Source organism: Corylus avellana, chromosome ca10 (genome assembly GCF_901000735.1).
Source record: "Corylus avellana chromosome ca10, CavTom2PMs-1.0".
NCBI lineage: Eukaryota > Viridiplantae > Streptophyta > Magnoliopsida > Fagales > Betulaceae > Corylus > Corylus avellana.
This window is the reverse complement of record NC_081550.1, coordinates 7,362,770-7,379,667: the sequence shown is the minus strand read 5'-3', so window position 1 is coordinate 7,379,667 and position 16,898 is coordinate 7,362,770. Positions and strand designations below refer to the sequence as shown.

At 34.5% G+C, this 16,898-nt stretch overlaps 2 protein-coding genes across 2 annotated transcripts; both read left to right on the top strand.

Annotated features, from left to right (window-relative positions):
* The first annotated feature begins 4,835 nt into the window (after positions 1 to 4,835).
* LOC132164240 (disease resistance protein RUN1-like) lies at positions 4,836 to 11,409 on the top strand. The gene is made up of 6 exons (XM_059574707.1): positions 4,836 to 5,329; positions 7,533 to 8,622; positions 8,742 to 9,065; positions 9,183 to 10,409; positions 10,495 to 11,193; positions 11,322 to 11,409. The coding sequence occupies exons 1-5, from the start codon at positions 4,911 to 4,913 to the stop codon at positions 11,155 to 11,157; spliced, it is 3,723 nt and encodes a 1,240-aa protein (XP_059430690.1). The 5' UTR covers positions 4,836 to 4,910; the 3' UTR covers positions 11,158 to 11,193; positions 11,322 to 11,409.
* Positions 11,410 to 11,475: 66 nt separating this feature from the next.
* Positions 11,476 to 11,955, top strand: LOC132164241 (uncharacterized; the record flags this gene model as incomplete). Its single annotated transcript, XM_059574708.1, is given in 2 exon segments — positions 11,476 to 11,589; positions 11,666 to 11,955. Coding segments are annotated over 2 exon segments (404 nt in total), but the record flags the coding sequence as incomplete, so codon positions are not given.
* Positions 11,956 to 16,898: the final 4,943 nt, after the last annotated feature.

Genomic DNA, 16,898 nt, shown 5'->3' with positions numbered 1-16,898 from the left:
ACTCCATAACATGCAAGGTCAATGGACTCTAGAGTATATTTTGGAGTTGCTACGGAGTTCACCTTTCTGCCAACAAGTAGATTCTCCACTCATTAAATAATTTGAATCCCCACATCTTGAGACTCTGTCATGCATGTGGTACTGGTAACTTTTATAATCTTAATAGATAAGTCAAATTCTTTATCTTCATTATGTTTGCTTGTTTATGCTATTTTTCATATCCAATTATAGGGTGCTTAACGAAGTTTTAAATTATTCCCAGAGTAGAAGAAAGCTTGTAGGTTTGAGTTATTCATTTGTGTTTAGCAAGGTGATGCTGAGAACGGTCCTTGACACCATAGGATACTTGCATGTTTTGTCAAAAACAGCTTTTGTTGGATCAAACATGTGAAGGGCTGGTACTGGTTTTATTTTTTGTCTGCACAATTCGTTACTTAAAAAAAAAAAAAACAATAATAATAATTAGAGAGAAGAAAAAGGGTTTTATATTACCTTACGTAGGAGGGTATTATGTAATTTTGTTTTGGTTAATCCACTCATTAACTCATGGTTATTTTGTCATTTCCCTTTTCTTATAGACAAATTTACTGTTCTGTCTTTACTTGAAGGACTTGAGGATTCCGTTTTTGGAACACAGAGTCTAAGGAGTCAAGGGAAGATGACAAGGATTTAAGATCTCAATCTTGTAATCGGAATGACTCTATGGAGGAGTCCCATTAGCAAAGATTCTGAAGAGTTGGTGGCTATCCTTGCAATGCTCTCAAGCCATCAGAAGGCCATTGAAGAAATGGGAGAACTTGGAGTCATTATGGGGCGCACTTAATTTGTGTAGTCATTTTGAGGCGCCCTTAATTATAGAGTGCCCCTACTATGCGGTCAGACCTTAAAAGTGGTGTTTTGCAGCATCCAATCTCCTTGTGACACGTCATCCATTTAAAAAAAAATGTAAAAAATGAAAATGAGAACACACGCACCAAATCAAAATGAGAAAGATAAAAAAAAAAAAATCATAGCCGGCCGGTGAGAACCACGGTGTGGGTCTCGCCTCAAACCCACCCCACGATGCCGTGGGTCTCGCCTCAAACCCTTCTTCATTGCGGCCAAACCAAACCGGAAAACGCAAATCTAGCCTCAAAATCCGTTTCTAATGTCTCAAAACTCGATTCTAATGCTTCAAAACTAGTTTTGGATTAAAAATTAAAAAGGAAAATTACACTTTACCCCTTAAAGTTTGGAGCCATTTTTAATTTGACTTCCAATATTTTAATTTTTGCAATCCACCCTCCTAAACTTGCCAAACTTTTGCAATTCGGCCATTCCATCAGTCAAAGCCGCTTTGACTGACGGAACAATGATCACTTATGGCTTTTTCGTACCCAAAATACCCCCATGCCTTCAGCCTTTAGACACGCACAAACGCACGCACGGCCTATTCATATGGGAATACCGCAAATCGCCAGAGACTTCAACATCACTACTAATGGTGGTGAGGGAAGAGAGGTACCTGTCGGCTCCCAAAGAAGCTTCAGGGAGACTAGTGTACTGCAAGACCTTGTCAGTGAAGAGCATGTCGGAGAGCTCTCTTCGTATCTGCTTGCCAACCTTGTACATGATTTTTGGATTTTCTTTTCTTAATTTCTTCAGTTATTTCTCATCGTTTATTTGTTCATTCCCCCTCTTAATTGCTTCAACTCCTATCCAATTTTGGGTACAAACATGCTGTAAATATTTAGACACTCAAATTATAAATATTGTCTTCTTCTTGTTGAGCCCAGTCTGAGGTCTGGGCTGCAAAGCTGGCTATGGGTATGGATGGGATTGAGAGAATTGGATATGGGTTTTTCGTGTTGGTAGTGAAGGGTGGAGGCATAGTGAGTAAGCATGATGAGTCTGCCATTGACAAGGACAAGGCCAGTTGGTCCTTTTGCTCTAGCTATGCAAAGCGACAATGACTACACTAAAATAAAATCCTTTCGTTGCAAATCGTTTCCTGAGTGTCAATGGCGATTAAAAGATTTTCTGTCTTGTATTACTTCTCTATCTTCCCTTGTTTCATGAATGGCGAGCAGATTTTAGACGTTAAAGTACCGAGTTAACATAGAGTCTCTCTGTCAGTGTGTTTAGAAAGTCATGTACTCCTCACATGTTTTAAGGGATAAATGTTAACTTTTAAATTAGGTTCGAGAAAATTTTTCTAAACTATAAGGAAACAACCATTATTAAATTCAAGTCAAAAAATTGTCTTTTAATTTGCTCCTATTTTTTTTAGTAGGATTGTTACAACTCATTCTCTTAACTATTCCTTTTCACAAATTTAATAAATTCACTATTAAATTTGTGAACTCGTATCGGTTTCACGTAAATGCAATAGTGAATTTACATGTGAGGTTGATAAAAAATTCGATGAAATAGTGAAAAGTTACTTTAAATAGTAAAAACAAAAAAAAACAAATAATTACCTCTCCTTTCACGTACGACAAGACTCGAAAAGAGACTTAAAACCGTGTTGAATGGGAAAGCAAGAAAACCTACATGGCGTGTTGTGGGCTCTTTTGTGGGTTTGATAATTGTGTAGAATTTGCATCCATTTCCTGTAGTTGGTGCGTGGGTCATTAATTTGGAATTTTGATTCTTCCATCTGCATGGCTCTGATATACCCTTTTGCCCTTTGCTTGCCCTTATCAATCGTGCTTTTAAAAACTCATGCTTTAGACATACTGCTCAATTGCTTCAAGACACTCGACCTTATATTACAGGGGCAACAAATCAGTAATAATGTTTTTCTTTATTCTTTTTTGATATGTAGTAATTAATGAAATTTGATTATAAAAGAAGAGTAATAATGTTTTTCTTTATCTCGATCGGTAATTAATTCAAACTTCATCTTGTCCTTGAAATCTAGAATTAAAAAGAAAAGAAAAGAAAATTGGATGCATCCAAAAAGAAGCATGTCAATATAGAATTAGAGTAATAAATAATGATGTGGCACAATATAGTTGGAAATGAGATAAATTCAATTTTTGAGAAACTCAATCATATTGTGACATACCATATTATAAATTTTTTAAAAAAACTTTGTTGGTAAGCTTAACATTTTTCAATTAAAAACGTCACCCAGTATGAAATCGTTGGCAATGATGAACATCTCTGCAAAGAAAAGAAGTAGACCAACTACACAAAAGCAATGCGAACACAACGCCGGAAGCTAGGGAATTGTTTGAAGCTAGCTAGGGACATTGCAACTTCCAAGTAATTTTCCCTTTTCATATTATGTTGTTGTTTTATTTGTCATATGATATGGTTTTGTTGTGTATCTACTATGAGCCTAAAAGATCGATCATATAAAACAATTAGTTATCCTACTTTTTTTTTTAAAAAAAAGAATAATAATTATTTTTTATCATTGTATGTCGCTTTTGTGCAAGGCTTGGATCCTTTTTGGTTTCATTGTCTACTGTTTGTTTCTATTACCATTTCCGTATTAACTTTTTCGTTTAGATTTTGTTGTTGGAAAGTTTACCCCATTTTATTTGTAATTGTCCGTATAACTCTGGTCCCATTGTTGAATAGATAATAAAAAAAGAAAAAAGAAAAAAAGAATTTTATCTGAGTAATTACACAAGATCTACTATGAGCCTAACATGAGTATGAAGCATGTGAATGGTCATTATTATGAAGAAAAATACAATTTTTATTTTTAAAAAAAATACCAAATAAAAGAAGGACCAAAATAAAAATTATTGCTGCAGAAACTTTTTTAATTTTTAATTTTATTATTTTTTAAATTAAAAAAATAAGGAAAAAGTTTCCGAAGCAAAATGCAGTTTTTATTTTAAAAAAAAAATACCAAAAAAAAAGCATAACATAAATAAAAATTATTGCTTCAAAAACTTTTTTTATTTTTTAAATTAAAAAATAAGGCAAAAGTTGGACTAAAGTTGGGTTAAATAGTTGTGCCTTTAGCGTTTTCCCTCTAGTTTAAGGCTCTCTTTCTCCTCCACAGACAGTTTTTTTTTTTTTTTTTTAAACTTAAGAGAAAAGTTGGGCTAAAGTTGGGTTTAAGTTGTGCCTTTATAATTTTTCTTTCCGAAATTATAACATCTTACTAATAAACAATATTTGGGGGAGTCGAAATCCAAATTTTTTTGATTAAAATCTTATTGTCATTTCTAATTAACCATACACGTACATCCAACCAAAAATCAATCTTCATAGATATTTGCTTTTGAGGAGGATAGTCGCTCGCCCATCGTTTTCTGAGAACCAATAATTTAGGACTGATCAATATTTTAGATCCCAGTAGTTTACCCAAGAGAAATCTTGACATGACCTTAATTAATTATCTAATGATATTGGCAGAGAAAAAGAGAGTGACAGCTTGACTTCAACGAGCAGGAGTTGTTTTTGAGTGTTATTTCTTATTATCTTGTTGCGTTATTTCTTATATTATATGATATCGTTTTATTGTACAATAAAACGACATCATATAATATCTATTATTAGCCTAATCATCCCAACCACCTAAAACTATTTGTGATCCTACTTGACTTGTAATTTACATGCAACTTCACATACGCCAAATTACCTTAATTGGTGGACCCCGAATCCAACTAATATAAATTTAGACTTTTCCTTCTACTTCCGTGGACAAGTGAGGAAGCATTAATGGTGAGTAACCTCAGCCTTTTCACAACGCCCTTGTTAGAGAGGGAGCATTAATGTGGACAAGAGAGGGAAAGCCTTGCATATAACATTAATACCCAAAGCCCTTGTTAGAGAGAAACTGAATTATAGCACTACATTATTAAACAAGTCTCTGATCCATGGCGTCCATCAGTTCGTCTTCTTCCTCAACAACACCTCGATGGAGATACGATGTTTTCCTCAATTTTCACGGTGAGGACACCCGCATGAGTTTCACAGACCATCTGCATGCTGCTTTGAAACAAAAAGGTATTATCGTGTTTAGAGATAATGAAAAGCTCGAGGGAGAAAAATTTGTTTGTGAAGAGCTCTTAAAAGCAATACAAGAATCCATGTATGCGATCACCGTTATCTCTCCAAACTACGCTTCCTCTAAATGGTGCCTCAATGAACTTTCCAAGATCGTCCAATGCATGAGAGACACGGGGCTCACAATTTTGCCTATTTTCTACCATGTGGATCCTTCCGACGTACGAAACCAGACGGGGACTTTTGCAGAAGTTTTTGCTAGGCATGAAGCCTCTTTGAGGAAAAAAAAAGGAAAGGTTGACATTAAGATGATACAAAAGTGGAGAACTGCTTTGAGAGAAGTTGGCAATATCTCTGGATGGCATGTACATGATAGGTAACTCTTGCCTTACCAACAATCATTTGTGTATTTTTGTAGTGACAGAAACATCCTCTCTTTTCTTTTTTCGTTTTCTTATGGGTCTAGCTAAATCATACATTGGATTTAATTTGGCACCCTCATCATCATAAATAGCTTAGATTTTGTAGAATATATAAGTACCACAAATATATCTATATGATGATGTTAAAATTAACACAATAAAGAACTTCATAACCCAAAAAAAAAAAAAAAATCAAACAGTAACCGTAACAATTCAAGAATCATATCAAAACTGTGATATAAATGGTCAAATTACATCTTACTAATAAACAATATCATTGTCTCACAAATTTACACTTCGTGCAGAGTTGCTTTGATTAATTAAAAAACAACAACAGTATGTAGTATATATATTTAATTCGCCTATTTGTGATATCTTTATCTTATTGTGATGATAATAGAGAAAAATGACTATGAAAAACTGAAAAAGGGAATGCAATGCACAAACAAATAAATTAAATGTGGAAACTAAACCCTCTGAACTTTTATCACTTTTACAATTAACTTATAAAGTTCAAAAACTTTTAATTTAATGTATCGAAATTCTAAATTTTTGTAATGTCACCCATTTGTTAGGTTTTTTTCCATTAAAAACTTCACATATAGGTGTCAAAATTACCAAAATACCCCACATTTCTTTTTTGAGAAAAGAAAAATAAATTGAAAAGATTCGAACATTGTTCAAGATTTAACAGAATTTACAAAAATACTCACGCTTGAATCTTTGCAATCTTTTTTAATCAAAACAATGAGGATATTTTGTAGGGGTGTCAAGGCGGTTATAGTTAGCGGGCCTAGGGGTTAATGGTTAGCGGTTAACCGCCGGTTAGCGGTTAGTGAAATAGATAACCGCCCGCTAACCGCTTTTTCAAAATTGGGCTTTTTGTGCATTTTTGGACTTTCTTTATGGCTTTTCAGGCCTTTTTTTTTACCCTCTTTTTTTTTTTTGGTGGTATTTTTAGTGTCTTCTTGGGCCCAATTGCTATAAAAAGAGCCCATATTGAAAAATAAAAAATATTTGACCCAAAATTTACATTTACTTGTACTTAAAAAAAAATTCCTTAAATATTAAATCATAACCGGTTAACTTCTTTTTATTAAAAAAAAAAAAAAAAAAATTCAACACAACATATAAAAAAAAGTTCAGAATTCAGACAACTGTCACAACATATAATGATAATACATTAATACTTAAATTGTGTTTATAAGTAACACATTGGTCATTGTTTAATCCAATATCAATTACTTATTTGATATTATATGAATCATATAATCATTGTACATTAATAATATAATTCACTTGAAGTCTTGAATAAAGTATTTGAATTGTCATTGAATCATATGATTAAGTATTGATATTATACATTTATATTATTCATATGCATATATAGACTTATAAGTTTATAACATACATTGAAAATAAGTCTCTAGATATTTAATTGTTGTATTAGTATGAATTGGTTTACTTATGAGTTATGTCATATTATATATGTATAATTTGTTATTATATAATCAAATGATTTAATGATTAATTGATCATGTGATATAATCATATAAATTATAATGATAATATATTAATACTCAAATTATGATTTAATTATTTTTTTTTTAAAAAATTGTGATTTAATGATTATTATGTTATATGTATAAATATTTGTATAATTATAATTATAAAAATATATTGTATAAAAAGGCGGTTAGAGGTTAGCAGTTAATACGGTTAAACGGTTAGCGGTTAGAGGACGGTTTTAACCGCCCGCATTGACACCCCTAATATTTTGGAAATTTTTGCCTATTTAACTGAAAAAAACCTAACGAATTGGTGATACTGCCAAAAAAAATTAGAATTTTGATACATTAATTAAATTGAGAGTTTTTGAATTTTTGGAGTAATTGCAAAAGTGATTGAAGTTCAATGAGGTTAAGTAAAGTTTCCTTAATTAACAAAGATAAAATTATACACACTCTCAAATTATGAAAAAAAAGAAGAAGAAGGTTTTTATTTGATTGAATGAGGAACCAAGAAAATAAAACCGTATTTATGATGCTACATCATAAATTAAGAATTATAATTTATTTGCTGAATGAAGATAAGCATTGTACATGATTAAGCTTTTTGTCTCTCTATGGCTATAATATTGTCCTATTCTTTTTATAGGCCGGAATCAAAAGTTGTCGAAGATATTAGTGAAAGGATACTTAGTGGATTGGGTGGTAACTTCTCAAATGTTTCCAAGGTTCTTGTTGGAATAGAATCCCGAGTGGAGGAAATAATGAGTTTACTTAGTATTGGGTTGGATGATGTTCGCTTTTTAGGGGTTTATGGGATGGGAGGAATTGGGAAGACAACTCTGTCAAAAGTCATTTATGAAAGAGTTTCTCGTCAATTTGAAGCACGTTGCTTCATTGCTAGTATTAGAGAAGAAACCAGAACTCATGGTCTCATTTATCTACAAAAACAACTTCTTTCGGAGATCCTCGTGGAAAGTGAAATTAATATATGGAATGACTATGGGGCAAGAAGAGTGATAGCAAAGAGACTACGTAATAAAAAGGTTTTTATTGTTCTTGACGATGTGGATGGAGAAGAACAACTTGAAGCATTAGCAGAAAGCCATGATTGGTTTGGCCAAGGGAGTAGAATCATTATAACAAGTAGAGATCGTCATTTGCTTAACAGATTTACGCATAATACCTATGAGGTGAAGGAGTTGAATAATCCTGAAGCTTTACAACTCTTTAGTTGGAAAGCCTTCAAGAAACCCTATCCTGAAGAAAATTATGTGGAATTGTCTAAGGATGTGGTATATTACGCTCAAGGCCTTCCTTTAGCTCTTGAAGTTTTTGGTTCCTTCTTATTTGGTAGACCAATAGCTGCATGGAAAAGTGCCAGGGATCTACTAAAAGAAAATCCTAACGCAGAAATTTTAGATAAACTCAAAATAAGTTTTGATGGATTGGAGGATTTGCAGAAAAAGTTGTTTCTAGATATTGCATGTTTCTTTAATGGAGCATATATAGATAGCATCATGCACAAATTAGAAAGTTTTGGTTACTATCCGAACATCAATATCGAAGTTCTTGTCGACAAATCTCTTATAACCATCTCATTGGGAAGATTGTTGATGCATGATTTGTTACAAAAAATGGGTCAAAAAATAGTTCATTGTGAGTCTACTGAGGAGCCTGGTGGATGCAGTAGATTGTGGCGTTATGACGATGTCCTTCACGTATTGAAAAATAATACTGTAAGTGTGCTATTCTAGACATATATATAGAGAATTATATATTTTTTTTACTAATTCCTCTTACTATTTTTCAAATATTCACACTATACCACACTAATTTCATTTTTCTTAACTACTAGGGAACTGATGCTGTTAAAGGCATTGTTCTGAAATTACCTTTGCAGAAACATGAGCGACTAAATGTTGAAGCATTCTCAAAGATGAAAAAATTGAAAATGCTTGAGATTAGCAATGTCGTTAATTTTTTACCACGTCTTTCTAAAGCTCGTGATACTCTGGAATGGCATGGAGATCCTTTGAATTTCATGCTAAGTAATGAGTTATGCGTTATGAAATGGTGGGGATATCCTTTGGAATCCTTGCCGACCAGTTTCCAATCAGACAATCTTGTTGAGCTCATAATGCATTATAGCTTCATAAAAAAACCGTGGGATGGAAGGAAGGTAAGATTTTGGCTTACGCAAATGTATTTTCTTCTTATTCTTATTCTTCAATTCCTTTTTTACTCTTGTTCATTTGATCTATTTTATTTAACTATGTTTATTGGTCATCTATAACAGAGTTTTAACAAATTGAAACATATTGACTTAAGCCAATCTCGAAACTTGATCGAGACACCAAACTTCATGGGTGTCCCAAATCTGGAGAGACTAGCGCTTGTACATTGTACAAGTTTATCTAAGGTCCACCCATCCATTGGATTTCTAAGGCGGCTTAAAGAATTGGACCTACGAGATTGCAAATGTCTTAAGAGACTTCCAGATGAGATCAGCTTGGAATCACTTGAAGTTCTTTATCTTTCTGGTTGCTCAAGACTCGACAAGTTTCCAAATATTGTTGGTCATATGACATCTTTGCGGGAAGTTTATTTGACAGGGACTGCTATAAAAAAATTACCATTATCATTTACGAGTTTGTCGTCTCTTGTATATCTCAATATATCCGATTGCTCAAGACTTAAGAAGATCCCAAAGAACTTGAGTGGTATGGAATGTCTAGAAGTGCTTATGGCAAATGGGGCTGCTATAAGAAAATTACCATCCTTCATTGTATCTTTGAAGAAACTCAAAGTCTTAAATGTTGGGGGTAAGCGGGGCTCAGAGCCAATTATAAGTCTTTTGCTCCCAAATTCATTCACATGTTTAAGCTCTTTAAGAGAACTAGATTTGAGTTATCGCCATATCTCTGATGGAGCAATTCCAAGTGATCTTAGTTGCTTATCCTCACTTTCTTATTTAAATTTGTCTGGGAACAAATTTACGAGGATGCCCGATAGCGTCTGTCGACTTCCCAAACTTGGAATACTTTCCTTGGCATATTGTAGCAGGCTTCAATTGAGCTCAAATCTTGACAATTCTTTGTTCACCAATTCATTCTCAGGTTTAAGCTCTTTACGAAAACTAAATTTGAGTTATTGCAATCTATTGGATGGAGCGATCCCCAATGATCTTAGTTGCTTATCCTCACTTCATTCGTTGAACCTAAGTGGGAACAAATTTACGAGAATACCGGATAGTGTTGGTCAACTTTCTCATCTTTATGAACTTTTCTTGGATAATTGTAGTTGGCTTCAAGTATTGCCGAAGCTCCCATTGGGATTCAAATACTTGCGTGTAAAAAATTGTCCATCACTGGAGATGTTTTATAACCAAATGGAGATGTGGACTTCAAACGAAAAATTAAGGAGCATTGATTGCTCTTTTGTAGCCGCTTATATTGATTATGATGGGAAACCCTTCAAGATCCTCCATATGCATCCACGAAGCCCTTTATGGATTAACAGCAATGTGAGTCTCTTACTCTCCTTCTTTAACACACATGTATGATATTGTATAGTACTTTTGGCAGATTTAACATCTTTCTCTTTTACAGAGTCAAAGTTTCTTTTATAGTACTATTGTAGCATGTGGCCCTGCGCTCGTGGGATATGGAATCCCTGAGTGGTTCAACCATAAAAGCAGGAATTCGTTTGGAAGAATTCAAATGCATACAGATTTGGGCTCTGTTGAGTGGAAGGGTTATGCTTTTTTTATTGTTTATCAAGTTCACGAGCCTGACAGTTACCCAAAAAAGAGAAGAAAACTAAAAGTCAATGAGAATGGGAATTCGAATTCTACAACAAAAGATGGCGGCAATCCTAATTTTCCCTACTTTGTTTGTCAATTTCAAGCCAATGAAGTTGATATTGGAAAACCCTTAGTCCTTTGTGTCCCTGGAGCCCCTTGTGTTGGGCCAAATGGATGTTGGGTGTATATACCAACTGAGTGGTTCCGGAGAAGAGCGAGGAATAGTTTGGGTGGATGGGGCAACCTTGAGGCTTCAATTACAACAGGCAGCCTGAATGTAGAGGTGAAGGTGTGTGGGGCACGTGTACTACTTGATCAGAGTGATGCTTCAGAGTTGTACCAAGTTCTAAACAGCATTTGTCCACATGGCTTGGATTTAGAAAGTTATGAGAATCTTTTATTTCATTTGGACGATTTTAGGCTGGGTCTCATGGTGGATGGCCCTATTAAAGCAAATCTAATGTTGTAGCATGTGGGTCAAAGACATGTATTGCCACTCTCTCAGGTAAGCAACTCTGCTCCAAACCAACCCTGTTGTAGCATGCCATCTGGGTCAATCTAATGTTGAAGATATGCGGTATTGTATCAATAAGTGACCAGAATTTTATGAAATTGTTGTATTAATTGTTGCAGGCTAGCTGGGGTGACTCTAGTACTTCTAGTGATCAATTTATGGTGGCCTTCTTTTCCTCCAAAACTGATGAATGAGGTGTACTAGAAGCAACTAAAGAGAGATCAATGGAAACTCTGGATTGGGCACTATGCCCCTGGACTAGTGTACTGGTGGATGACCCAGAAGTGCTTCCCTAATTGTTCTATCTTGCGAAGACACCCTATTCTTTTTAACCAACACGACGTAGAAACCATCCAGAAAATGTCACAAGTGCCAATGCCTGATGAGGTAAAGCTTCCCCTTTACTTGTTTAGTGATGGTTTATGGCCAGTTATGACAAGGTCATGAGTTTTTGTGTGTGCAGCATAAGGTAAGACAACAAGGGGTCTACGAATCCCTGCATAGAGACATAATAGTGCATTTTGGGAACTGGGAGTTCGACCCAATGGAGATTAAAAATCCATACCCTAACAATGAGGCCTCTGTTCATCTCTGGCATGGTCATGCAGGTAAACTTGTGCCATATGAAATGCAGCGATATTTGGTGAAGAAGCTCCCCTGGATTAGGTATCATGAGGTTTCTGATGGAGGGCATCTAATGATTCACGAGAGTGGTTTGTGTGAGGCTATATTCAGGGAACTCTTGCTTGGAGAGGAACCCTCTCTCATATATGCCTGCTATCAAGAAATATGCTTGTATTGGTATAATGCCCATATGATATGGCCAATAAAATTCAAGTAAAATGATTTGTTTGTTTATTTATTTTAGCTTAATAATTTTATGTCATATATTCAACCTTTTGTAAAAAAGTTACTTTCATCGACATTAGGAAACACAACTCCAAGAAAAGGGTTAGTAACACCAAAAAAACCAAAGAAAAAAAAAAGAAGGGAATTTCTCTTTATTTAACAAATCGTTAGGAGTCCCGTAACATGGGTTTGTTCTTTAAAAAAGAACGGGCAGTTCCTTTAATCCCAAGTCTATTTTAAGTTTGCATTGGATACCCTGTACAGAACTGGGTGGAATAACGAGCACAGTAACTTGACTCACAAAGATGAGGGGGAGTACTAGAGTGTTCTTAGAATCAATGAGTTTTTCAATATCTCGGAAGATAAAGAGTTTTTTGAATAATTCTTTTCAATTTGGCACCCCCTCCCCCCCTCCCCCCAAAAAAATAAAACCCTATTTTTTCAATAAGTAACAGTAGTAATTAATGAAGACCTTTTGCTTTTTTAAATTCTTCAATTGTCCCAATTTCAACATCCCATTCAAGCCCAAGGCCCATTGAGCAATCCTGATTTAATGTCTGGCCTTGGTTAATTAAACTGATAATTTTGTAATCGGAGATTGTCACTTCTAGCAGGTTGGTGATTACAGAAGATAACAGCCTAAGGATCGAATCCTTGTTCATTTCACATGTCGATTGCCAAGTACTTGTTCCTATTAGCTAAATGTCAGCAAGTGAAGCCCAATGCAATCAATTCATCGCTTCTCAAGCCCTTAAACTTTAGAAAAATAATGTCTCACACCGTATTGAGTCATCCTAGAGTTTCACCTATAGTCTTACACAAGGGGTATGGGGAGCATCCCCTTGTTGACATGTCACTACTCAGTGTCACATTCATGGCCACCTCACACCCCTAATCTCAGGATTTGTTGGGTTAGAATTTCAATAAGACCTAATCAATATAAATAGCCAAAGGGACCTAAGGTATGAGGATTTGAATACTCTCTTATTCTCAATTTCTTTGTGATTCACCTCACAAAAGCAAATACTGACTTAAACGTCAAAACTATCTCCTACCACTAATGGAGAAACTGTAGTCACATCAGCCTAGATCAACAATGTCTGGGAATGAGACCATGACCTGCTTGCAAACGATGCCTATGGACAAGTAATGGGACCCGAATGGAATGGTAATTTTTATTTTATTTTTATTTTTTTTTTCAGAATAGATTTTATGGGCTAATGGAAACTAACTGAACAATAACAGAATCTAAAAGTTGGATTTCTGTTTGTCTGTGAAGAGGTTGTGACTATTCCTCTAGCTGAGGGCCAGTTATTGACATTTCCAATTTTTTAACTCCACCATTATAATAGCTAGGTGACTACATGAGTAACATTTAGCTATCCATTCTCTTGGGGGTGAACTCTCTCATTCTAGAAGGGGATGCAATCAACATCATCTTAGCCATTCAAAATCCGGATCTTTTCAAGGATTGAAACTTTGTTTCCATTATTTCGGATATCAACTTTTTCTTACTATCTTTTCATAGCTGGAAAGTTAGTAAAGTTTCTGTTAGTGTTAATGTTTGAGCACATTTGTTAGCTAGATGGTCGCTTCCAACCTAGTGTTCGGAAGCATTCCCAATTGGTCTCTCATTCTTTCTTCCATTTGGATCAAGAACGGGAAAGATTACTCTTTGTAGCCCTCTCCTTATTCGTTTAGGAAAAAAATAAATAAAAAAAATTAACATACTTATTACTAGGGTGTGTTTGAAATTACAATTTCACAAAAATAATTTATGTTTTTAAAAGATATCGCAAAATGTAAGGCGTTTGACATTGCAATTTAAAAAGTACTTAATTTAAAATAGGGAAAAAAAAAAAAAACTCCGATTTCTATAAATAGGCTAGATGGTGCTTATTTGAAAATGTGCGAATTTAAATCAAAATCACGATTTCGCATAACAAATATTTGATAAATAAGTATTTTTTAACATGTTTTACCAAACGCCTTTTCAATTTTAAAAAGTAGCGATTTTAAAAACATAATTTGTAACGCTTGGACCATTTGCTTTAAAACGAAAAACAAAAAAAACTCGGTTGATAAAAACATTAAGTATCCGTTAGCATTTCTCTTGTATTTAACTTATCATATGATGAACTACATAAAAAAAATTAAAAACAAAAACAAATAAAATATCATACGATGATCTACTGCAACTTTAAATGGACATTGGTCAGTTTTTTGTTTTTTTACTTTTACTTGGGTGGAAGGTTAAAATGGTCGTGGTTGTAAAAAAGCTTTGAAATATGGTTGTAAAAAGGCAATATTCATGCAAAGCTACTGTTTTTACAGTATTGCTTTTTGACTCGAAAACAGACTTAAAACCGTGTTGAATGGGGAAAGCCAGAAAACATGGCGTGTTGTGAGGTGTAACTTTCCACTTTCCATGACATTTCCTTCACAACTTTCGTGGACATTAGAGGGAAATCTAGAAAAAAGGAGATTATGAATGTCCAAATTAGACTAGTAGGGCTTGTAGACACATGTACAACTTCATTTTGTCGTCAGTTAGATTTAGTTTCTGTAATTTATAAATTGTGCAGAAAGGATTAGAAAATTTGAATAGAATTTTGTATTTTTTGTGTCAAACTCTGTACAAAAAAGGTATATTTATAGTTAAATAATGCCAGTTAAAATAGAAAATACAATTAAGTAATTAATGAACAATATTACAGAATAAAATCAACCTATACAAGAAAGTATAAATCAGTCAAGTAAATACAAAAAATATAAAAATATATTTTGAATATATTTTAAGACGGGTAATCAATCTGGAAGTGGATTTGTTGACTCATATGGGTCTCACATAAATTTAATTGTAAATTTACAAATTCATTATACAGAGATAGATAAAAAATTAGATGAAAAAGAAAAAAATGGGTGGTAGTTTGAGGGTGTATATAGATTTTACCCTAATTCTTTTCAATCTGGCCCAAAATGAAAAACCTATTTTTTTCAATAGGTAACAGTAATGAATACCTTTTTGTTTTTTAAATTCTTTAATTGCCCCATTTTCAATATGTCGGCTTTCAAGCCCAAGGCCCATTGAGCGGTCCATATTCAATGTCACGCCTTGGTTAATTAAATTGATAATTTTTTAATCGAAGATTCTCACCGCTAGCAGGTTGCCGATCACAGATAACAACAGACTAAGAATCAAATCCTTATTCATTTCTCATGTCGATTGCCAAGTACTTGTCCCTATCATCTAAACGTTAGCAAAGTGAGGCCGATGCAATCAATTCATTACTTCTCAAGCCTTAAAACTTGAGGAAAATAATGTGTCATGGAGTTGAGGACAAGATTAAATAGTAAAGGTAGTAATAATCAGGCAGATGATTTATTTGTTAAGGGACGTTCAGAAAATTCTTCTAATTTTAGAGGTCGATCCAGTGAGAGGGATTCGGGTAAAGGTAAATCAAGAGGCCGATCACAATCTAAGTCAAAAAAGAAAGTAAAATGTTACTACTGTAAAAAGTATGGGCATTATAAATTCGAGTGTCCGAAGTTGAAAATTAAAGAGGAAGGTGACAAGCAAAGTTCCTCTTCTCTGGCTGGTGTTGTTGAAGAAAATTCTAAGGGTTCAGACCTTGTCCTTGCAGTTACCGTTTCTAATGATCGTTCTAACGACAAGTGGGTCCTTGATACTGCTTGTACATTTCATATGCCCCTAAAAAAAATTGGTTTACTACCTATGATTCAATCAATGGTGGTTCAGTCTCGATGGGAAACAATGTTGCTTACAAGATTGTTGATATTAGTACAATCAGAATTAGGATGCATGATGGGATTGTGAGGACTTTGACGAATGGTCGACTTATACCAAATTTGAAGAAAAATCTAATTTCATTGGGTATTTTGGACTCCCTTGGATACAAGTATTCCGGTGAAGGTGGATTCCTTTGGAACGCAAAGGCTTATTGGTTATAATGAAAGGTAACAAGGTTGATGACCTCTACTTTCTTCAGGGTAGTACGGTAACAGGTTCAGCTGCTGTGTCTTCTTCAGATGATCCAAATTCAGACACTACCCGATTATGGCATATGCGGTTGGGTCATATGAGTGAGAGGGGTATGACAATCCTGAGCAAACGGGGTTTGCTTTGTGACCAAAAAATAGGATCTCTTGACTTTTGTGAGCATTGTCTGTTCGGAAAACAGTTCAGAGTCAAGTTCAGTACAGGCATTCACAGAACAAGTGGTACATTGGATTATATCCATTCAGATCTATGGGGTCCCTCTCAGGTTCCATCAAAGGGTGGTGCTCGATACTTTGTTATATTTATTGATGATTATTCGAGAAAAGTCTGAGTGTATTTTTTGAAGAAGAAAAGTGATGTGTTTGTCACTTTCAAGCAATGGAAGACATTAATTAACAATCAAACTGGGAAGAAAATCAAGCAACTCAGAACAGACAACGGCATGGAATTTTGTGGTGGTGAATTTAATAAATTCTGCCAGGATGAAGGCATCGCTACACATCACACAGTTAGTCATACTCCACAGCAAAATGGGGTCGCTAAGTGGATGAACAGGACTCTCTTGGAGAGAGCACGTTGCTTACTTTCAAATGCCGTGTTGTCTAGAGATTTTTGGGCTGATGAGGTCAATACTGCTTGCTATTTGGTCAACCGTTCTCCATCAACAGCCATTGATTGTAAAACTCCTTATGAGGTATAGTCTGGTACTCCTGTTGATTATTCATTTTTAAAAACTTTTGGTTGTCCTGCTTATTGTCATGTGAATGATGGTAAGCTTGAGCCTAGGTCAAAGAAATGTATATTTTTAGGCTATACGGATGGGGTG